The following is a 23,512-nucleotide window of genomic DNA, read 5'->3' on the forward strand; positions in this document are numbered from 1 at the left end:
GGAATCTGAAAAAAGGATACAAATGAGCAGCACTTTTACAACAGGCAAGACACGGAAACAGCCTAAATGACCATTGGCAGAGGACTGGATGAAAACACTGTGGTATACTTATACACAATGGAATACTACTCAGCCATTAAAAGGATAAAATAATGCCATTTGCAGCAACATGGGTGGACCTGGAGATCGTCATACTAAGTGAGGTAAGCCAGAAAGAGAAAGAAAAATATCATATGACAACACTCATATGTGGAATCTTAAATAAAGGACACAAATGAACTTACCTACAAAACAGAAGCAGACTCACAGACATAGAAAGCAAACTTATAGTTATCAAAGGGGAAGGGGGGAGGGAAAAATTGGGAGTTCAAGGTTAGCAGATACTAACTACTATACATAAAATAGATAAACAATAAGGACATACTGTACAGCACAGGGAACTATATTCAATATCTTGTAATAAGTATAATGGAAAAGAATACAAAAAGGAATATAGATGTATGTCTACCTGAATCTCTGTGCTGTACACCAGAAACGAACACACTGTAAATCGACATATTTTAATTTAAAAGATTAAAACTCAAAAAAAGAAAAAAAGAAATGCAGCCCAGCTCCCTTCCCACTAAGGTGAGGTGCATGGTCTCCGCGCAGGGACTCAGGCCACCTCCCCGCACAGGGACACCTGTGTTTTCAAAAACGGCGGCATGGCCAGCACATTCTAAACGGCTCCCCGAGGAGGCGTGACAGGGCAGACCTACACGCTTTGGTGCCACTGCTGGGGCTTAAAGCCTGGCTTTGCTTCTCCACGCTGAGTTATCGCAGGAAAATTTTGTAACCTTTCTGTGCCTCAGTTTCCTCATCTGTAAAACAGCCTCGTGCCCCAAGCCCTTCGGGTCAGGACTTGCTCATGTCGAGCAAGGCTCTGCCACCCACGATGCTGGGCTTGTGTAGGAGATGCCGGGTTCCCACTCATCCCAGGGCAGAAGCCAGCACACGGCTGCCCTGTCACCACGCCTCCAGAGGGAGACAGCTCTCGTCTGCAAGAGGCTTGCTTCCTCCTGAACGAGTGACCGTGTTCAGTGCTATGTGACACCTGCCCCCATGGATGGGTCAGGGCCAGGCGCCTTCCCCAGGGACAGCTAACACTGACTGGCTGGTTAGTGACCTGTGAAAGGACTTGGTACAAAAACCAGTGCCCAAGCAGGCAGGATGGGAGGCCTGGCGGTAGGCAGGTCTGGTTCTTCGGCGTGGTTACTGTTCTAGGAAGCACAGGAATATTCCACCGATCATTAATGGGAGATCAGAAGGGACCACTGTGGTGCGCAGAACCCCAGCCCCCAGGGGTGTCCACACCCCAGCCCCGGAGCCTGGGGTACATTACCTTCCATGCAGAAGGGACTGTGCAGCACAGATGAAGCTCTGGTCTCGAGGTGGGAGGGTGGCCTGAACCACTCCTCAGACAGGCCCAGTCCAATCACAGAGGTCCTAAGTCAGAGCTGTGCCCAGCTCAGAGAACCGGGGGGTGAGGTGCCTGCAGAAAACTAGTCAAGAGATGCCATCTTGCTGGCTTTGAAGATGGAGGAATGGGCCACGAGCCAGGGGCAGGTGGTGACCCTGAGAAGCTGAAAAAGGCAAGGAACTGAATTCTCCCCGAGCCTCCAGAGAGGAGTGCGACCTTGATTTTAAGCCGATGACATGAGTGTTCTGACTGGGAGAGAAGTTCATGCTGTTTGAAGCCGCTGCTACAGAGGGGCTGGGGCGCAAACACTAAATGCTCCCTCTGCCCGGCGGACCTGACCTCTGGGAGGTGCCTCTCTTTAAGGAGGTAGGATCTGAAGCTGGCGTGAAAGCTGGAAATCTCTCTTTATCAAAGTTACCCTAAGAGGACACCATCTTGAATGTCCACACGGTCTCTCCCAAACGAGCCCCTCACGGTCAAGTTTTCCTCCAGCGATGGGCTGAACATCAGATCAAGTCCTTGGCTTGCAGTTAGAGGCCATATTTCACCCAAGATGGACAGACAAATGAACACAGCTTTCAGCACTGCCATCACGGTCACGAGACACTCGAGCGAGTGACCACGGTTTCTCCCCAGGGGTCTTGTCCTTCGCGGTTCTCCGAGGTTCACCATGCACTTGGCAGACGCCGGACGCGACTGCTGCCGCGGCCCCGCAGCGCTGGGCCCGGGCTGGGTGCCGGGCCGTCCGGCCCGCGCTCAGGGCGGCGCTCGGCGCGGGAACGGGGCTGCGGACGACGTTCCCACCGGCTCCACCCCGCAGCGGCGGCGCAGGAGGCGCGGGCGTCGTGAGCAGACGAACCCCGGCTCGGCCCTCCGGGAGCCGAGCGCAGCGCGGCGGGAGAAGGGCCCGGGCCGCGAGGCCGGCGCCCCCAGGTCTCCGAGGCCGCAGAGAGCCACCGACCACCGGCCGGGCCTCGAGCCGCCGCCGCGAGAACCGGCCGCGGGTCGGCCCTGCCCGGAGCCTCGTGCCCGAGACCCAGTGGGGACACGTGGGCCGTGTCAGCACGCGTGACTCGAGCGTCCGGGGCGAGCTCCACCGCTGGGGGGTCCAGGCCCCAGGACAGGAACCTCCCTGATGGGCCCCAAGCCGTGGGAGGGGCGGACTCGCGAGGGCTGGGACGCTGCCGCCGCCCTGCAGGCGTCCGTGTGCGCACGCGCCCGCGGTAGGGGCGCACACGCATGCGCGCGGGCGGGGCCGCGGAGACGCCTGCGCGCAAGGACTCGGAGACCCGGGGGTCTCGTGGGTGCATCCTCGCCCCGCACCTGACGTCACAGAAGAAGCGGGTCGGGCCGCTGTCCTGGCCCGGGGCCTGTTAAGCCTGTCTCAGTGGCTGTGCTATTCTGGGGAGGCCCCCAGGAGGAAGAGGCCCCAGGAGGAGGTGGTGACGGGCAGCCGCCTCTCTCCTCCCACTGGGCAGGGCTGGTCACCAAAGACACCCGTGAACGGTGACCTCCGAGTGGTGCCTGAAGAGCCCCGGGTCACCTGACAAGCCTGCTGGCACAGTGTTCCGGTGCCAGGACACACTGGCATCCCCTGTCCGTTAACATTCTTAGGAACTCTGCTTGTGCCATCTTGGTACCATCCCCATACCATCCCCTCCTGCTGCGTGCACCTGCGGGGAGGGGGCGCCGATGGCCTCCCCGCGCCGCTCGGCAGCACCCTGTGCGAGCCCTGGAGGGCGGGTCCCACCAGAGAAAGCTGTCCCAGCAGGGGGGCTCCGAAGGGGAGGGAGACCTCGGGACCCAGTCTTTTCTGGTCACTCCTGGCATTGACGGCAGGGGCAGCTGCAGTGCGGACCACGGCTGGGCAAGAACAGGGGCGTGAAGATGCGGGTTTGAAAACAGACTGAATGTAAGCCTGGCATCCTGTATTTTTGGGGGGGTGGTAGTGATTAGGTTTATTTATTTATTCATTTAAACGGCGGTACTGGGCATTGAACCAGGACCTTGTGCATGCTAAGCACGTGCTCTACCGCTGAGCTCTACCCTCCCTCCAAGCCTGGCATCTTGAGAAAATAGTAACAATAAATGCCACTGGGACAAATCCATAATCAGACAGAAACAAAATATATTTATTAGAAATATTACAGAGTCAAACTTCATACAAGTCTGTGTTAACAGCTACATAGCTCTCTGTTGGCACGTCACGCCGAGCACCATTGCTGTGCCCTCGGTAGAAACGAGGCTGCAGGTGCATCCACTGCGGTCAACTCAACGTAGTAAAAATTAGTTAGCTACGCAGGGTGCTACTCAGGGTGTTAGCCAAACTCTCACCTCCGTCAGAGAAGTGAACCCCCCGGGAACCAGGGAAAATGAGATACTAAACACTTCCCATAAGGGTGGCTGGGTCACATCTTTTGCTGAGTGTCAGGTGTAACTTTGTCTCAAAATGGCACTCGAGCTTTGCACTGGGAAGGACTGGAGCTGGATTTGGCAGACGGGTTTCCATCTGACGACCGGAGTCCTTCACCAATGGGCGCGGTGCCTGCCCCTCGGTGGGGACGCAGGAGGGAGGCTGGGAAAGCAGTTTCTGGGGACGAGAACCACAGATACTGGCAAGCTGGGGGGGGGGGGCGGGCACTGTGACTCAGTCATGATCCTTTGGATGGTCTCGACGAAAGCTAGGAAGCCACAGCCGGATGAAGGATGAAGACCAAAGACGATCATCACTTTTGGAGAGGAGGGACGTGTGGACTCGCCCGGTTCCCCTGAAGTTAACCCCGCAGGCAGGGCTGGCGCGAAACCATCAGCCGTGAAACAACCCACAGTGCAAAAGAACCATGGACTTCTCTTCACGTTTTGTTTTTTTTAAACCCTCCTTTCTTCTGGGTCTTGCATTTTGCACCAGTCTTTTATCTAAAAATACTTTCTTTTTTTTGGAAAAAGGATCTGCAGAACCACCAAGTCATTTTAAGTGACTAGTGGCTGAAGAAGGTGGGGAGAAACACCGACACTGTGGCCTCTCAAGCCCCCGGACACAAGACAGGGGGTGATGCCGTTTGCTGACAGTCACCACAGTGTTCTCTCAGTCTGTCTATTTTCCACACTCACCTTGTGCTCTGAGCTCTCCAATTAAAAATAGATCTAAACTCCCCACCCCGTCCCACCCCCCGACCCCCCACCCCCTCAATCGTGTGAGGGAGACAGAAGCCAGGGATGAGGAGGAGACGGACGAGGAGGAGACACTGGGAGTGCCTTTCGTTTGGGCTGTTCACCGGGAGGGAGGGAGTTACAGCTGTCCAGACGGTGCCTCCACCTTCCAACGAATCACAGTCACCCTCACCAAACGCTGTCCTCTGGGTGCTTCTCAGGGACTGAAAATACACAGAAGACACCCCGGTCCTGTTCCCAATATTCAAACCCCACGTTGGGGCAGGTGATGGGGGTGTGTTTTTAATGAGCTCCCTAGAGCAGAACCCCACTCGGCAGCCTCAGCCAGTGGAGATGGGGGCCTGGACCCTCCGCGGGGCCCAGATGCCTCCTCCACCAAGGCGGCTGGGAGGGAGGGCTGCACTTACGCCTCCCCCAGGACAGGGGCCCCACTAGGCCAGAGCGGGAATCCCTCTCTTGCCCTGTGTGTGCATTTAATACCCAACAGGAACACCAAAGAGCTGCTGGTGACCACGTTACCCGCCCTCGCACTTCCCAGATGACATGGCAGCTCTGGGGAGGGCTCTGCCACCAGTTGGGTGACTGCAGCCTCTAGGGAAGCCAGAATCCCCCTGTTCATTTGTACACGGAGCCACTGGCGCCTTCCCGAAGGCCTCCTTTGCCTTGCAAATGTAAGAGGCCCAGGAAGGACTGAAAACTACATCCAGAGATGAAACACCATGTACATCCGCCGTCTGCCCAGCATCCCGAGAAATGCACATCTTCAGCCTGTTTGTGCAAAAGAAATCACGCGGACCCCGGCAGTGGGGCACTGGCCAGTCCCTTCCATCCGAGTGACGTTCTGCCAAGTTCCGCGCAGGGCACAGATGGGTGGGGTGGACGGGGCATGAATACATGCAGGACACATGGAGCAGGTGACGGTTACTGACGCTTCCCGTCCAGTTCTGGTGTGACCGTCTCAGCCCCCCTCCCAGGGCCACCCGGCAAACGGCCCAGGGGCTCCTTTGCATCTCAGATGCTTGATCTTTCGCCCAAAGAGTCAGGAAGGGGCAGGGATCTAAAGTGTCGTCCAGCCCTACGTGGTGAGGCTGCTCCCCAGAGAGGCCGGGCCCACGCCCTTCAGCTGCTTGTGGGAAAACTTTGTCTTTTTGTGTTTTGTTGACTGTTTTTTTTTGAGGGGGCTGGTGGAGGCCACAAGTGCAGAGTTTTTCCAAGAGCAAAAGCCAGCATTTTTAGTGGAAAGACGATGGGTTTGGAAGTGCTTCTGTCTGAGTCTCAGGGCAGCTCCAGTGGACACACAGCTGGGCTCTCCCGGGAGGAGGGAGACCCGGGAGCACGCCTGCCCCACCCGCAGTCCAGGCGCTTCAGGGTGTAAGGGGGGGGCGCACGATGGGTCCCAGCTGTTTCTTATTTGCGTGTTGGCCCCCGAGTTGAGCCTTCCTTTGAAATCCAGACGCCGAGTGGTGGACAGACGGAGCAGGGCCTGAGGAAGGTGACCGGGGCTTCCAGGGCGAGCAGCAGGGGCTGCCCGCAGGCTTACGTCTCAAAGTACTTGTAGATCTGGGCCACGTACTGCATCACACTCTGCCAGTCCGGCCGGTCCGTGTACAGCATCTCACTGAGCTCCTGCGGGAGAAGGAAGAGGTCAGGGGCCGCCACAGATCCTCCCCACACAGGGGCCCAGACCCAGTCTCACTGCACGCACGGGAGACGCAGGCCACGTCTAGCTGGTGCTAAATCCACTTAATAAAAAGGAAAGCGTTTCCCAGACTCACAGACACAGAAAATTAACTATGGTTACCGAAGGGGAAGGGGGGAGGGGTAAACTAGAAGTCTGGGATTGACAGATACAACTACTATACACAGGATCAGCAACGAGGTCCTGCTGTAGAGCACAGAGAGCTACACTCACTAGCCCGTAATAACCTATAATAGAAAAGAATATGAAAAAAAGCCTATGTCTAACTGCATCACGATGCTGTGCACCAGGAACCGCACAACCGTAAACCAGCTACGCTGCAATTTAAAAAAGCCTTTCCTTCCTGTCTATTCAGGAGATGCTGTCGTTTTTAAAGAACATCGGACACGACCTCCCCCTCTCATCTTCTAAGGACATGACAATGAGCATTAAAAAAAGTCTTCACAAGAGTCACCACAGTCCTGTTACTGTGTGAGGATTCCCATGAGTCTGAGCTGCACGTGAACACGCACCTTGGTTCCCCGACGGTTCCATCACTGCGCTCTGTGCTTTTCCACTGAGCATTCTTCATTCACAATTCATTTTAGGGGATCCGCACTCTAGGGGACAGTCCTGTACCCTGTCCTCTGCGCGCATGGCGCATGGCTGTGTTCCCTCCTCCCCACAGACTTTGCAGTAAGCGTCTCTGTGCTGCTTCCTGCCACAAAAGCCCTGAATCGATTTAAAGCTATTTACCAAAATGAAGGGACAGCCCTGAATGTTTTACTGCGGTTTCCCCCTTAGTCCTGAAGGCAGCAAGCAAGCAGAGGCAGAGGCCAGGAGGGACGGCAGGAGGGACGCGCTCAGCCAGGCGCTCCTGAAACTCGTGCCACTGAGCATATTTAATAATTCACTTTGTGACTGAACTGGGACTCTCTTGTCACGAGAGAACAGTAGCAAAGGGCCCAATGTCAAGCCAGAAGACGCAGCGGGAAAACAGGCTGCACTCTGAGCCCATCTGCTCCCAGGCAGGGACAGAACAGCTCAGCTTCCGCGTCAACAGCATCGAAGCCTGTCTTCCCGTTTGTGCTTCCTGGTTTTGCTAAAACACCAGTGTGTTGTCGGTCATGGCAGACGGGAGGAGGAGGAGCGGGGGGAACGCTCCACACAGATGGACCTAGAACACGTGAGAAGGAAAACAAGGTGTTCACACGACCCAAGGGGAAGCAGCGTCCTCCGACCTAGGGTGCTGCCGGAGCGCGCGGGCCGGGCAGGGAGAGCTGGAGCTCTGACTGCGGGAGGGCCGCTGGCACGACTGCTGCGGGGAGTCCGGGAGCAGAGACGGAGCGCTCGGGAGGCAGGTGCGCCCCGGGAACGGGAGGACCCACGGACACCCCACCTCCGAGGAGGGCAAGGACGGGTCCCACCAGCGTTCCCGGTTTTACTCAGACTAGCCTAGTGCCTGAGACTAACAGTAATTACAGTAAGAAATAGTTTGCTACACTGTCAACATCACATCTGAACCTGTCTGAAGAAATCGTTTTGCACCGTTCAGGAGAGGAGAGGGTGTGCTGCGTTGACAGAACCTGCTGGGGCGCGACCCTGGCGTGACTTAGTAGCTGAAAACCTTCCCCCAAAAGAGAACCCCAGCTGGCTTCACTGGTTAATTCTACCAACCAGCTCAGGGCGAAATAACCCCAACGCTACACAGTCTCTTCCAGGAAGAAGAGGAGGAAACGTATTCAACCTGTGAAGCCAGCACTGCCCTTCTACCAAAACCAGACCAAGACATTACAAGAAAACCACCGAGTTCTCACACAAGCACAGACCAAACAAGCCTTAATAAAGCTGAGCAAACTGGACCATGGCCAAGTGGGGTTCATCTCAGGAAAGCAAGGCCGGTTCAGCCTTAGGTCAGTCCATGTTACTCCTACTAACAGACTAAGTACGAAAACCTATGTGATCGTCTCAACAGATGTGGAAAAAGCATGACACAAAATTCAGCAACTATTCACGATAAAAATTCTCAGAACAGTAGAAAGAGAAGGGAGTTTTTTTTTAATCTAGTAAAGGACATCGACAAACCCCAAAAGCTGACACTGTACTAAACAGTGAGAGACTGACGTCAACGAACAAGAACAGGACAAGGACGTCTTCTCTTGCCTCTCCTAGTCAGGGCTGTACCGGAGGTTCTACCCAGTGCAGTTAAGGCAAGAAAGAGAAATAAAAGGCACACAGATTGGAAGGAACTACTCTTTTTGCAGATGACATGACTGTCTATGCAGGAAACTCCAGAGAATCTACCCAAAAGACCCTCCTGGAACTGATGCAAGTTTAGCAAAGTCTTGGATACAAAATCAATAGCTTCCCTACATATCAGCAACAAACAACTGGAATTTGAAAAAAGCAACAACAACCCCCCCCAACCATTTACAATGGCACCAAAAAAAAATTTGTGTGCATAAAACGACCGCACACTGATGAAAGACGCTCTCAGTAGATGGGGAGGTGGTCCAGGTTCACAGACTGGAAGACACAGAGCTGCTGAAACGTCAGTTCTTCCCAATCTGACCTACAGACACAACATGATCCCCATCAAAATCCCAGCAAATTTTTGGGGTAGGTATTAACAAACTGATGTTAAAATTTACAAAGGCAGAAGTCCTGGAACAGCGGGAACAATTCTGAAAAGAAGACTGAAGTTGGAAGTGGAGACCTCCGTGTCACGATTCCTAAAGCTCTGTTAATCAAGGCAGAGCGGTCCTGGCTAAGGGACAGACACTTAGAGCATGTCACGTGCCTTCTAGCACAATAAAAATATTGGGGAAAAAAAAAAGATAGGACTCTTGCCCTCAGGAGCTCATGGTCTTGGTGGGGATGGAGAGAAGCCTTATAAGCAGATAAATTACAACGTAACACGGGCTTGAGGGACTATAAATAAACTGCTTTAGGAGCCCGGGTGGGCATGGCCGCCCGGGTGCAGGGTCATGGACGGCTGAGCTGTGGGCTCTGGAGCCAGCTGGCCCCCCTGACCCTTGTCTTTGTGACTCACGAGCCCTGTGCTCTTTCATCGAACCGCATGTCCCTCGGGGTCCCACTTGCTAAGGAGCATCTGTCTCACAGGACTTCTAAGCGGCCAACAAGCCAACACACGGAAAATGCCCGGCACACAGTAACCATGCACATCGTCAACGAATTAACCAAGTATCCTCGATAAAGTCTGCACTGCAGAGCAGGCTAGGCGCGCCTCAGGGGTCATGCTGACGTCTTCATAGAGTCCTGAGCTGTAAGGACCTCCCTCCACAGGGGACCCGAAGAACCTGACACACAGGCTCACTCAGTAACCCACCACCTCGCAGACTGTGTGACCCAGTGCGGGGACGTCTGCCCCGCCGCATACAAACACATCACCCCTCGGAGGACGCACACTCTGCTTGTCTGTATGGCAGCAGCAGCGATGTCAGACGTCCCCCCTCACCCATCCTTCCCATGGGGAGCTGTCGGTTAAGCCTCTCCATTACACTGTGGCTGAGGAGGAACAGGTTCTAAAATTTGAGGAACACTGTCGAGTTCTCACTTTAAAAAAAAAAAATCTCATCCTTGAGGGGAGTAAATAGCTCAGTGGTAGGGCCTGTGCTTAGCATGCACAAGGTGCTGGGTTCAATCCCCAGTACCTTCATTACAAAATAAATAATTTTAAAAAAGCACATTAAAAAAAATCTCATCCTTGCTAATGTACTATACCTAGAAACCCATGTTTGCTAGAATACATGCCTATAAGTGAATCTTTTCCCTGACTAACCTAATAATACAATTTGACCAAGGACTCGGGATTGTTACTGCTGCGAATTCTGATTGGGTGTGTGTGTTTTTTTTTAATGTCATGTGCAATTAAATATATTATTTTTCAATCCACATCAAGATACTGAAAAGCAAATTGAATAATGTAGGAAGCTTCTATTTTGTTGATGGCATAAACTGGTTAAATTGATCACAAACACTCCTAAGTGCTTTCGAGATGAATTATTATGTTTGTCAGCAGCTCCTCACAGACATCTGTACAAATGAAACTGCTGGCTCCGGCTGTTAGTCCAACAAGATGATCTCATTCACTTCCAGCTTTCACTAACCTTAAGAGTACAATGGATGAAAAACAGGAAAAAACGTTAAATTAAAAAGGCAGTATTAACTGTAACACTGTAAGGAAAACCATATTCTGCGTATAATATCACCTTCTGGCAAGTTCTCGTGATCTTTGACTCCTTGTGTAAATGACCTGTTGATACTTGTTAGCTGTTCCGTGTTTTAGGAGGAAGATAAATCAGGGTCCTGCTACTCCATTCTGACCAGACGTGAAGTCCTCGCACGCCTTTTAAAATTCCCTAGACTTGTATTTACATGACAGGGGCTTTGTTTCTTAAAGGTCCAGTGGAATCTGGGCTTACTGGCATTTTTTGTGTGTGTCTTTGACTATATTTTTACACAATCAGTTTAACTTCCTTAATGGTTAAAGTTTTACTTCTTTCTAAGTTTCAGAGAAACATTTAAATTTAACATTTCAAGAAATACATTTACATCTATTTAGAAAACTGTCCATTCTGTTTCAGACATGTTAGCGTAACACCGCTGACGGCACTCAGGTTTCTACGAGGGCTGTTCCTTCCCATTTTCATTCTGTCCTCTGCGGGTCACGGAAGGGTGGCTCACTTATGTCAACTGAGGTTTTCCTAATCATTAATGAGATTGCACATCTTTTTAAACGTTTACTGGACTTTTGCGAGCTGCCTATTCTAGACTTTGATAGTTTTCTACAAGGGTTTTCGTTTTTGTTGTTATTGGTTAGTAGAAATTATTGTAAGTGATCTGTCTCTGCTCTTTCTGCAGTTTCATGATGATGTGTCTGGACAGACATTTTGTATTATTCCTCCTATTTGAGATTCATTAAGAATCTGCGGTCTTTTATCAGCCTCAGAAAATTTCAGGCACCATTTCTTCAAACACTGTCTCTGTCCATACTTCCCTTTTCTCCTGGAATTCCCACCGTGCATGGGGCTTAGACGTTACCTGCCTTCATCTTCCATGCCTCGCAAGCTCTGGGACAGACACTAGCAGCTGGTTGACCCAACGGTTACTCCCTGCCTCTCTCTCCCTTGCAGGTCTCCCAATGAAGAGAGAATGAAGAACCTCAAATTCCACCGCCGCTGGGGGTGGCCACGTAAGAGTACAGCCAATGAGCGGAGGGACTCTGGGAAGACTTTTGGTTTCCTTATCAAAGGGGGATGATGTGAGGGACTCACTCTCCCCCTTCCCCCTCCTTCCTGCCCTGCGGATGGGAGTGATGTCTGGAGCCTAGCAGCCGTGTTCAGCCACAGAGGACCAAGTCTGGGGACAAAGAACCAACAGATTAAAGATGGTGGAATATAGAGAAGAGACACTTTGGGTTCCTTGATTACAAAACTGAGCAGAGAACCATTCCTGAAACTCCTTCTGGACTTCTCCAGAGAAGAAAAAAATAATCTTTAAGAAAAAAGTAATATCTTTATGGTAGAAGCAACTGTTAGTTGCGTTTTCCATTTCTTCAAGTTGAAAACCTATTAACTAATAAAACCCCTCTATTATCTTTTCCATTTTTAAATGTCTCTGTTTTATGTTCTGAGTAAGTTCCTTAGATCCATTTTCCAGTTCAGCAATCCTCTCTTCTGCGGTGCCCAGTTTTCAACTCAGCTGGTGTTTTTAATTACAGATTTTTACTTCTACACGTTTTGCTTAATTCTTTTCTAAATCTTTCTTTATAGGAGTATGTTCCTTCCTTATGGTTTTCATTCCTTCTCCTGTCTCTTTAATAAATGTAAACATAGTCTATTGTAGTCTCTTTCTTACTGTTTTACTATCTCAGGTTCTGGTAGATGATCATGTTGTCTGTTGTGTTTGCTGAACAGCTCAGGTAGATCATTTTCTCGAGCGTTTTGTAATTTTGGATTGTGGGCGTATCTCCAGCAGCCATTTTGCTACCGGCCTGGGAGCTTCCTGCACCGGAGACAGGATAAACTTTATTCTTTATTTTGGGGGGTTAGGTTTGGAGGGTTATTTCTTTATTTTGGGGGGTAGGTTTATTTACTGTATTTATTTATTTCTTAGAGGAAGTGCTGGGGACTGAACCCAGGACCTCTTGCATGCTAAGCAGGCACTCTACCTCTGAGCTGCACCCACCCCCACAGGACAACCTTTTCTTGTAGCACAGACATTATAAATTTGGACTCCAATCCTCATCTGGCCCAGTTTTCTTTTTTTACAGGAGATTTTCTTATTTTGGCCACCAAAAAATCTAAGGTGGAGACCAAGCTTCCCTATCACTTCCCCGAACTGGCAGGTGAAGATTTTTACTTCTCCCTTCACTAAGAAGAGTGGCATTTTGTGAGCTTTGGTTATTTTGTTTGTTTGTTTCTGGGGAGAAGGGAGGATCTGGTTGGTTGGCTGGCTGGTTGGTTGGTTGGTTGGTTAGTTTATATGTGCTTTTAATGGAGGTGCTGGGGATTGAACCCAGGACCTTGTGCCTGCTAAGCATGCGCTCTACCCCTGAGCTGCACCCGCCCTTCTGGGCCTTGGTTGTGTGCAGGGGTCTCAGCACTACTGCTCTGTTGACGGGAGCTCAGGGTCTTCTCTTGCTCCTGTGCGGGCATTACCTAGAGCCCGCAACCACCAGGTGGCCATTTGTTGCAAGCCCCCTACCACCCCCACCCCACCTCCGCCCTCAGTCTCAGCACACGCCTCATGGCTCTGGTTTTCACTTCTCTTTTAATTCCTGGCATCTGGTTATTTCCCATTCTTTCTCCAGAGCTCAGTTATATATTTATGTTTTTACATTACATTGTATTCAGATTTCTAGGTGACTTGAACAAGAGGGCTTGAGTGATAATTCAGTCAAGAACCAAAATTAATCTGCAGTGAAATCTTTACTGAAAAAAACTCTAAATCATCTGCGGTCAGACCAACTGTATAATTTTACGTTAAGAATCATGAGTAACAAATCTTCAGTGAACGGATTTCACTGTTCTGTAAAAATTACTTAGTAGCAGGCATAAGTTCTTTCTCATACAATCAGAGTGAAGTACCACAAGGACCCAGAGCAGGTGATACTCACCAGGCTTGGTTTTATGCCCACGCTTTCAGCCGCTTCAAATGCCAACAAGAGATTCTTTTTCTAGGTTAAAAAGACAGAGAGACTAAAATTATCAACTAAACATATATGGCTTTTGCTAGGAAAAAACACCAACTGACACTCCCATGTAGATTATCTGCTATTTATAAAACACAAGTTTCCAAGTCAAATATGCAAACAGTGGACTCAGTTTAAGGGGAAAAAAAAGATGAACAGGTTACAACTGTCACTAAAAATGACATTACTGATTGATTTCTGTCAAAGATACATTTTTGTTTTTTGGTTATTTTTTACTTTGTCAAAATTTATGAGACAGACATTCTGTTGTATATCAAGTTGTGTAATCACGCTGCTGTATCAAACAATTATTGAAGTAATAAGTGCACAGTTAAATACAGTCACGTGAAAAACTTCTCTCTCCCAGTCCTGGTCCTTGGGAGAAATACTTTTTGTTTCTCTCTTTAATTTTTCAGGTGATTACCTCTACCTACCTGTCTGTAGTTGCTTGCACCATTTTTTAAAAATTGAAACGCAGTTGATTTACAATGTTGAGTTAGTGTCAGGTGTACAGCATAGTGATTCAGTTATACATGCAGATTTTTTATTTTATATTATTTTTCATTATAGGTTATTATAAGCTATTGAATATAGTTCCCTGTGCTGTACAGAGGACCTTGTTGTTTACTTTATACATAGTAGCTTGTATCTGCTAAACTCCTAATTTACCACCCTCCCCTCACCGTTTCTTGATTTCTAAGATAGCCATTACTTTCTCATCTCCTTCCACAATAAACGAGGACTAAGTACCAGGCACCTCTCTCCTCCATTCATTACAGCTCATTTTAGTTCCTTTCTTGGTTATGTTTGTGACTTTAAACAATTTCCTTAAACCTCCACTTTCTGTCCCATTTCGGGCAGCACTTCTTGACTCTACTCTGTGTGATAAGAAGTGCCCTTGCCTTTCCTCCACCCTGTCAAGTTTTACTTTTAAACTGGTAAGGCGCACAGCACCTGCTCCCTTTAGGCACGTTGGAGTGTCCCGCGCCCTCTTAGCAGGACGGCCCTGAAAGCTGGGGGCCGTGAGCGGTGTTTCCCTGCAGCGCGGTTCCATCCCGCCCTGCGGTCCGGTCCGGATGCGGAGCCACGTTTCCTCTCCGTAACTCAACCAGCTGCCCGAAACCACGCCGCGCTTAGCGTACGCCCGGGCTGGACCCCGCCTTTCTTCAGGTTGGTTTGCTTTCAGTTCTGCTTGTTTGGGATTCTTCTTATTTTGGCTTCTTCCCATCTTCTGGCTTCTTCTCATTCTGCCTACTGCCTATAATCCACGAGCTGCTTCTTGCATCTGTTGTTCTATTTGGTTTGTCCTCGTTCCAGAAATGGTTTCAGGGCACTAAACGTGAAATAGGTGTCTTTTGTTATTCATAACCAGCCCCTTTCAACCACACCTGGGTCTGTTTGTTAATGAGGTGATTTCAGAAAAACCCCCTTTAACTGGGTGCCGGGGGAACCAACCATGTGATCAGAGGTTGTAATTTTCTGTCCCCCTCCCTGACCTGCAGAGGAGAGAGGCTGGAGGCTGGAGCAGCCACCGATGATTTAATCAGGGGCGCCTGTATCACGAGGTCTCCATAACACCCGGAAAGGACGGGGTTCAGAAAGCTGCTGGGTGGGTGAACACATCTATCTGTTGGGAGGGTGACGCCACCAGCTTCACGGGGACAGAAGCTGCTGTGCTCAGAACCCTCCCAGACCTCACCCTGTGCATCTGCTCATCTGGCTGCTCACCTGTGTCCTTCACTTCTCTGTAGCAAACCAGTCATCCAGTAAACAAACTGTTTTCTCAGGTTCTGTGAGCCACTTGAGCAAATTAACGGAAACTGCAGGCGGGCTCATGGGACCCTCTGATCTACCGCCGGTTGGTCAGAAGCACAGGTGACAACTTGGACTTGTGACTGGCATCTGAAGGGGGTCGGCAGTTGTGGAGGACTGAGCCCTTAACCTTTGGGACCTGACGCTGTGTCTGGGTGGACAGCGTCAGAACCGAGTTCAACTGCAGGACACCCAGCTGGTGTTGCACGACTGCCGGCTGTCGGAACCCCACACCTGCTCGCAGAGGTGTCGAAAGTGGGGTCCTGAGAGCAGAGGAGATACACGGGAGTGTGTTCTCCCTAAGACCTTCCCTGAGGACCTAAGGCCTAGGTGACGTCCATCTCACGGCTTTAAATACCATCTATACCTGCCCTGATCAGTACAGTACCACTCATAACAAGTGGCTATTTAATTGAAAGTAATTAAAATTAAAATTAAAATTTTCCAGTCACACTAGCCACAAGCCACTTTCCATCAGCAGCCCATGTGGCTAGGACAGCCCCGACGCAGAACACTTCCATCATTTAAGTTCAATTAGACAGAGCTGGTCCATTCACTGCGGCCTCAGATCTCTCTTTTCAGCTCTGCTCTCCCCTCTAAACCCCAGGCTTGCTGTCCATTGCCTGCCTGACGGTGCTACCTGCATCCTTACATCTCAGATGTAACACGATTCAAAACAAAACCATTTTTTTTGTTTTCCAAATGTTTAATAATCCTGTCCAGCCTGCTTCACAGATTACAAACAAAGCACCATGCATACATTTTAATTTATGCTCTGAAATTTTAGTATTTCTGTGATGGTTAACTTTATGTTCCCAACTTGGCCAGGCCTTGGTACCCAGACATTAGGCTAAAAATTATTGTAGACATTTCTGTGAAGGCATTTTTAAGATGAGATTAACATTTAAATCAGTAGACTTTGGGCAAAGCAAATTTACCCTCTATAAGGCAGGTGGGCCCCACCCAATCAGTTGAAGGCCTTAACGGTAAAAGCTCTCCTCCAAACAAGAGGGAATTTTGCTAGTAGGTGGCTTTCAGGCTTGAATTACAGTACCAGCTCTTTCTTGTGTCTCCAGACTGCCTACCTGCCGAGCAGATTTTGGATCTGTCAGCCTCCATGACTGCACGGGCCAACTGCTCAAAATAAGCCTCTCTCTCCCCCTCTGTGTGTGTGTGTGTGTGTGCGCATGTGTACACACACACACACACACACACACACACACACCCATCAGTTCTGTTTCTCTGGAGAACCCTGACACACACTCTAAAAAATTAAATCACTCTGTTCAGTTAGTATCATCATTGCATTGGTACCATGACCCTTTGGACTTAATTTAAATCCTAGTGGGAAAATCAAAACAGAACTTGTAAACATTTCCATTCCTTCCCCTGCTCAGCCAGACACCTGGGGCCACCTCTGGCCTCCCCCCGCAGCCAGTCCGCCTCCGAGTCCAGCTGACTCTGTATCTTGGGTGTATTTCTACTCTTCCTACATCTTTCCCCGCAAGGTGCTGCCACCCGGTCCCCGCTAACAGATGAAGCAGGGCAGTGCACTGATCTGGAAGGCTCCCCAGCTCCTTGAATCTCTGGCTCCTTCATGTCCACTATTCAGCTTGAATACTTCTTCCTCAGAGGACTTCCCGGACCCCTGGTGGAGTCAGACCCCCATGTTTCTCTCACGGCTCCTTCCACAGTCTATAGTTACTTACTTACAGCATTACCTGCTACAGGTCCATCCCCTGAGGACAAAGAACACGTCTGTACATTCACTGAGCCTGACGCCTGGCAAGAAACACTCGCTGAGTGAGTGAGTGCGGGCCCAGTACAGCATTTTCCAAAGGACACTCCATGGAATATGACTCTGTAGGATGTTTTAGGTCAGGGTTTGGCAAACCACAGCCCACAGGCCAAATGTGGCCCTCAGCCCATTTCTGTAAATGAAGTTTCACTGGAACATGGCACGCCCACGCGCTTACTAAGGTCAGCCACGGCAGGGCTGACCAGCTGAGGCAGAACCACAGACCCCCGGGGCCCGCCGCCCGGCCCCTGCTGGGGGTGTTTGCCAACTCCTGTTACAGATGATTATATTAAAGGTAAAAAAGCTTCTGTGGCTCTGATGTAAGTTGGGCTAAACAGAGTCACGAAGGTTTCTCCAGCAAAGGACTCCTCTGCCGTCTGTGAGCAGCGCGACCCTCCTGGAATGTGAGCTAACAGACCGCTCCCCGAGGCTGCGGGGTGGGGAGCTCTTCAGGGGTGCTTTCTGGTTCTTTGCGAAAGATTTTGAAAACGTTGGCTGAGGCCTTGGAACCATGAAGGTGAGACTCCACCAAGGTTTCCTCTGGAAATGGGTGATGGGACCATCCCAGCAGCCCCAGCGAAAGGGTCTTTCCTGCGCTTTCCTAGGTAACGAGGAGGCTGAGCACATTCACCGAGGCTGTGGCTCTGCAGTGCAGGCCGGCCCTCAGCAGTTCCCTGTGCTGGTATCAACACCCCAGTTTCCAATTCAAGCCACCCCCCCACCGCTGGAGTGCATCAACAGGCTGAGGAGCTCCCTCGAATGCTGCGGAGGAAGCGGTGTGACCCGGCGGGCACTCACTTTCTCCTGGCTGTTCAGCTCCTGGTACGGGATGTGGGCAGGCAGGTAGGTGTGCAGGAGAGCGCAGAGCGCCAAGCCATCACTCCAGCTGCTGCTAAAATTGGTGATGTCGATGTTCTGCGGAGGAAAAGCAGCGCTGATCACCAAGCTGTGCCCATTCAGTACGAATGGCACTGTCCCGACATGGGTGTGACACCTCTGGATTTGCAGCAGGACGAGGTAAGACCCTCTGCAAGTCTACTGGGAGGACATCATGTGGCCTGGGGTTGCCCACATCCATTCACAGAACAGCGTGGAAAAAAGCTGCTGGGACTCAAAATAGGAGGGAATTCCCGCCTGCCCTCTGGTACACCAAAGGCGCTGAGCCGTCTTCCTCTAGAATCGCCCCGCGGCTTGGCTCTGTGCATCCCAGCACCTCCAGCCTTTGGCGAAGGAACAGCCTCCACCCTCCCCCACCAGCACCACCGTCATGACACTGTAGGACCCAGTTAACAAAGACCAAGACAAAGTGAGACCTTAAACCCCCCCCATGGCTGGGCTGGGGCTCATTCCTGCACTACCCCCTCCTTCCCGCAACTCGAGGGGCTTCCCAAGGGGGAGGAGACCCTCATGCTAAGCAGTCTCCTCACCAGAGCATATAAATGAAAGGATCTGAAAAGAAAAAACACGTACGTACGTATACGTGTAACTGAGTCACTCTGCTGTCGACCCGAAACTAACACAGCCTTGTAATCAACTATGCTTCAATAAACATTTAAAAAAAAATTTTAAAAACCACAATCAAAAAAAAAAAAAGAAAGAAAAAAGGATGGGAGGGAGGAAAGAAACACAAACAGGGACCCAGACCATCCTGAGGGACTGAGCTGCAGCTGTTAAAAGGGACGTGAGCATTTAGGCATTCACGTGCTGTACAGCTTACTGTGGGAAGTGCAGAGCGAGAACCAAAGGAAGCTCGCAGATTATTTTCCCAAGGGACGTGGTAATTACTCATTGCAAATTATCTTTTACTTTCTCTAGGATATAAATACTTTAGAGATATTTCTGAGTGAGAGAAAATTCTGGGGAAAGGAAGTCTCAGATATGAAAGGTAACATTCTGAGAAAATTCTAGAAGGGCGGACGGAGGAGCAGGACTCTTAAATGACCCCGTGGACACAGCAAAGCTAAGCCCAACAAGCCGCAGCATTCGCTTCTGGAAGGTTCACTTTGCCTGCTTTTGTTGCCTGGAAACACCAACCCTTGGGGAAAACATGGACCACTCTGAGCACACGCTGGCAGGCTGTGTGCGCAGCCCCGCCAGGGCTGCGGGACGCATCTGGCCTTCGGGGAGACGTCTTTCTTGTTCCAGCTGCAGAATCAGACTGACTTGTTCGGGGGAAGGGGGAAATGACAATTTATAGCTCACAGAGGATGGAAGAAACTCACCCCTGTAAGGTCCAGCATGTGTAGGAAGCCCTGGGAAGACCGAGCTTCCTTTGGGGACTTGGTGAGAAAAAATACAGGGCACGTGCACACGTGCGGGTATGTGTGACATCATCACAAAGGGGCCTGTGCCCCTGCCCGGGCGGCGTCTGCTCCCACCCCGCCTGGAGCTGTTCCATCTTGGGCTACCTGGGGAACCCGAGGGGTCGGCCCCGCACATGGACAGCGGAGCCCACAGAGGCTGGGGGCCCCTCTCCGCAGGCTCTCCCTGCCCCACGGCACACGGCGGTTTCAGGGGCCCGCTCCGCACCCTGGCTCCCCAGCCTGGAGGACCGCTGTCTTTGGAACGCATGCCAGCTCTCTGCCCTGCGACGTGGAAACTGCTCCCAAGCAGAGAGATGTGATCACCTCCCGGGCTTCCCTTCTTTTGGAGCTTAGCTGCCGGGGGATACATACAGCTTATCAGATGGCCAAACTTAAAAACTGACATTAAACATTATTAGAACATAGATGAACAGGTTTACAATCTTGGGGAAAGAAAACACAAGACACAACCAGCATAAAGCGGGCACAGAAGCAAGGATGGAGAACGCCAACAACATGAAATCATGCTTCTGTGCGACCAGGACTAAATGCAAGACATAGACACAGTATACAGCAAATTGCTAATACCCAGAATATATTCTTTTGATCCGTAGGAAAGAGATAAACAACTCGAGGAAAGACTGGCGGAGAACCGAAGTGGTGATGTTCTGAAGAGGAAATGCAAACAGAAACACGGGGAAGGCGCCCAGGCTCAGTAGAAAATAAAAACAGCGAAATATTTCACTCCTCAAACTGGCAAAAATGAAACATGGCTGACTCAGAGTTAACAAGGAAGTAGGGAAACGGGTCCAGGCCGGCGGGTAGGAGCACGGGCAAGCACAGGCGTTTAGGAAGGCAACGGGAAGGTCGTTTTTAGGATTTGACCGAGGAATTTCACATCTAGGCAGCTTTTCTAGGGGAAACGGTCATGCATCTGCCCAAAGACACACCTACAAGAATGCTGATGGCGGCATTCTTGTTCAGCATGGGGAACCGGTAATACCCCAGCTGTCTGCTAATTAGGCTAAATAAAGTATTTTTAAGAAAACTTTTTTTTATAAAGAAAATCAATTACTCCGTTTTCTTATCTGCCTACATTCCTAGGAAGCTCGTGGGAAAACTCCAACGTTCTGGTTTTTGGTATCTGTTACGCGCAGCAAGTTTCTAGACACCCGGTATTTCTCACCAATTACAGGATCAGTGTCAACCTGGAAGACTGAACTTCTCTACATTACCTCTGACTTAGTTGAGGAGATCTGGGGGAGACAGAGAACAGCAAATGGACAGATTCAGAGTCCAAAATGATTTCAATAAGCCAGAAACAGGACCCCAGGGGTAAGTCATAGGGGATCAGAGAGCGGGAACGTCCCCTGAGGATGGAGGCTTTCTGATGACAAAAGGGCTGCTGTGTCTCCAGGGATGTGTGGCAGATACTGCAAACCTCTGGAGACAGAATCACAAGGATGCTGACATCAGAGGCGTGGCCGGGGCTTATCTTTCTTGCTTTCTCCCTGGCTTCCTCCTTTTCCACTGAACAAACGCTCCAGCGTCCCCACCCACGACTTTCTTCCCTGACGGGCCCGGCTGAGGCATTGTGACCCGTGGTCCAGTTTCACTGCAAGTGTCCTGCTGCCTGGCATCTCCCGAACCACCGAGCTGGGTCCACACCAAGCCAGCGCCCCTCTGCCGCCCCCGCCCAGCGTGGGGACACCGGCTCCTCTGCCACTCCTGGGAGCCGGTCTGCTCTATACCCCTTGGTTTGGCTCCCAAATGATTCCCTGCCAGGTTCTACCCCCAGGCCCCGCCCAGGCCCTGGACTCTGGAGAAACACTTTCCTGGGGTCCTCCTCCTCCTGCTGAGTCAGGTACCTCACTTTCATTAATTTCTCTCCTCTTCCTGGCTTGCTCTTTCTGTGAAAGGACGTGGTTATTTGCAGCCCTGCTGGTTCCATTCATCCTGGAACTGCCCAACCACCCTCTTCCCAGGCTCAGGAATCTGTTCGCACTCCTAAACCCCATCCTCCTCCTAGCCCAGTGCTCATCGGTATCCACTTGTCTCCGAGGACACGGTACAGGAACCTTCTCGGGGGCCATCTGCACTCACGGGTCAACGCTCCAGGCTGGAGCAGAGCCCAAGCCAGGCTCTGAAGTCTAATTAAAGCAAACGCTGGCCCAGCCCCTGCACCCGTGAGGCCCCGAGGGGCGACGACGAGGCGTGGCCCCCTGGCCCCGACGTTTCACCCGATCAGCGGAGCGGGCAGGGCAGGACACGCTGTGATCTGGGGGCTGGAGGAGGCCCCGTGGTTGGGCAGCAGAAAGTGAGTACGTCGTTCATGACTGGCTTCCCCACATGGTTCTGGGAACACTGGAGACAAAAATCTGTTTTTGTTTCCTTTTTGTGACTGATAATCAGACAGAGTGAGCCTTGGCAAAGCCAGAATGTAAATGACTCTAAGGAGGAAAAAGCAAACCCAAGCTGTGACCTGCTCCTAGGCCTGGGTCTTCCTCGGTCCCCAAAGCAGCAGTGACTGTGACTTCAGGCAAATGACTCAACTTCTCTGGCTTTCAGTTTCCTCATCTTTCAAATGATTAGATTACATTAGATTATAGCTGTGGTTTTGAAGTGATCAGCTGTGGAACCGGTTCTTCCAACTAGTTTCTGGAAGCTTTCTCTAAAGGAGAGTTTGAAAACCATCAGATTACGTGCTCTCTGATCAGCTCCCACGGCTGCTCTGCCCTGCACTGTCCCACACGACAGCCACTGGTCACAGGTGGCATTTAAAACCATTAAAATGAAATAGTTTAAAATTTAACTTCTCAGTCACATTAGCCACCTTTCAAGTGCTTGGGATCCATGACCGGTGAGGGGCTACTGTCCTGAAGGCGCAGATTTAGAACAGACCCACCACCACGGGCAGTTCTGCTGGACAACACAGCTCTGCACTCACGCGAATGTGTGTGCTTATTTCCCCTCCTTTTATGCAAAGGCAGCATGTCGTGCACTGTTCTGCATCCTGATTTTTCCCACTCGCCAGACGCATAGAGAGGTCCTTACGTCACATACGAAAAACAGTTACAGTGTAGAGATGAGGAGGGTGGGTCCTGAAGCCAGAAGCCCCGCCACGCGCTAGTGCTGTGAGTGACTGCGACTGTGAACAACTGTGTAACTTCTCTGTGCCTTGGTTTCCCCATCTTTGAAATGGATACGGAATAGACACCTTGTAGGACTGCAGTCAAGATTAACTGCACGCACCATGCATGAGGCACTTAGAACAATGGTGGCCACATGCAAAACAGTCACCACACACCAGTTCACTTTAGTCTCCAGGCTTCTCTAGGGGTCCGCGGCACGGTGGACACCACAGACGTTTAGGCTGTTTCCAGCCTCTTGTCACTTCTCTGCCCGCGCGTGGACTACACTATGATGGATCTGGCTAAACTACCCTCCAGGAGGCTCTTCCACCTTACCCCTCCCACCCCCACCCCTCAACTTACGAGTGGCCACTTCACTACACATTCGCAAGAGAATCCACAAAGATTCAGGGAACAGCATATTTCTGTCCACCTTCCGATGCTCGAGCGCTCCAAGTAGAATATTTTTAGTAAGGGAAAGGACTTTTTTAAAAAAAGAGAAACAGCACTTGTGTATTTTTCGACGTGCTTACTAATAGAACGATATATAATAAGTAAACAATTTAGTTATGTAGTTCGGAGGGATTCTGTTCCAAGATCAAGTTTCGTTTATACTAGACAAACACTCCTCACCCCAATCTTAACTTCCTCCCCCAGAAGGGCTGAATTTAGCCTCTGAAATCATAATCTCCTTGAGGCTAGAATGCTGCTTTTTCCCAGACGAACATTTCATGAATAAGAGAATGGAAAAAACGCTCAGTGCAGATTCACTTGGGACTGGTGTGATCTCAGCAGACTAATGTGCTGTCCTGCGGGATGACAGGGAAGGGCAGCCGGCGGCCAGGCCTGGGCTCTCTCCCTGAAGGCAAGAGACTGGCTTTCGGTGGTGGGTGGTGGGTGGTCCCTCACTGCCGTGCCGGCTGCTGGCGCATCTGAGCTACAGG

The 23,512-nt window shown here is 50.8% G+C and overlaps 1 protein-coding gene across 8 annotated transcripts in view; it reads right to left on the reverse strand.

Moving 5' to 3' along the window:
* Window positions 1-4,650: 4,650 nt before the first annotated feature.
* Window positions 4,651-23,512, reverse strand: part of SPECC1 (sperm antigen with calponin homology and coiled-coil domains 1) — a 190,029-nt gene continuing 171,167 nt past the window's right edge. For all 8 annotated transcript variants that reach the window (XM_072938472.1, XM_072938474.1, XM_072938473.1 and 5 more), the window contains 3 exons: window positions 17,933-18,049; window positions 13,450-13,509; window positions 4,651-6,256 (listed from right to left, as the gene is read on the reverse strand). In XM_072938472.1, coding sequence (XP_072794573.1) covers window positions 6,167-6,256; window positions 13,450-13,509; window positions 17,933-18,049 — 267 coding nt within the window. In that variant the 3' untranslated portion in view covers window positions 4,651-6,166. The remainder of the gene's footprint in view (window positions 6,257-13,449; window positions 13,510-17,932; window positions 18,050-23,512) is intronic.

The sequence above is a fragment of the Vicugna pacos genome, chromosome 16 (genome assembly GCF_048564905.1).
Source record: "Vicugna pacos chromosome 16, VicPac4, whole genome shotgun sequence".
In the NCBI taxonomy this organism is placed as follows: domain Eukaryota; kingdom Metazoa; phylum Chordata; class Mammalia; order Artiodactyla; family Camelidae; genus Vicugna; species Vicugna pacos.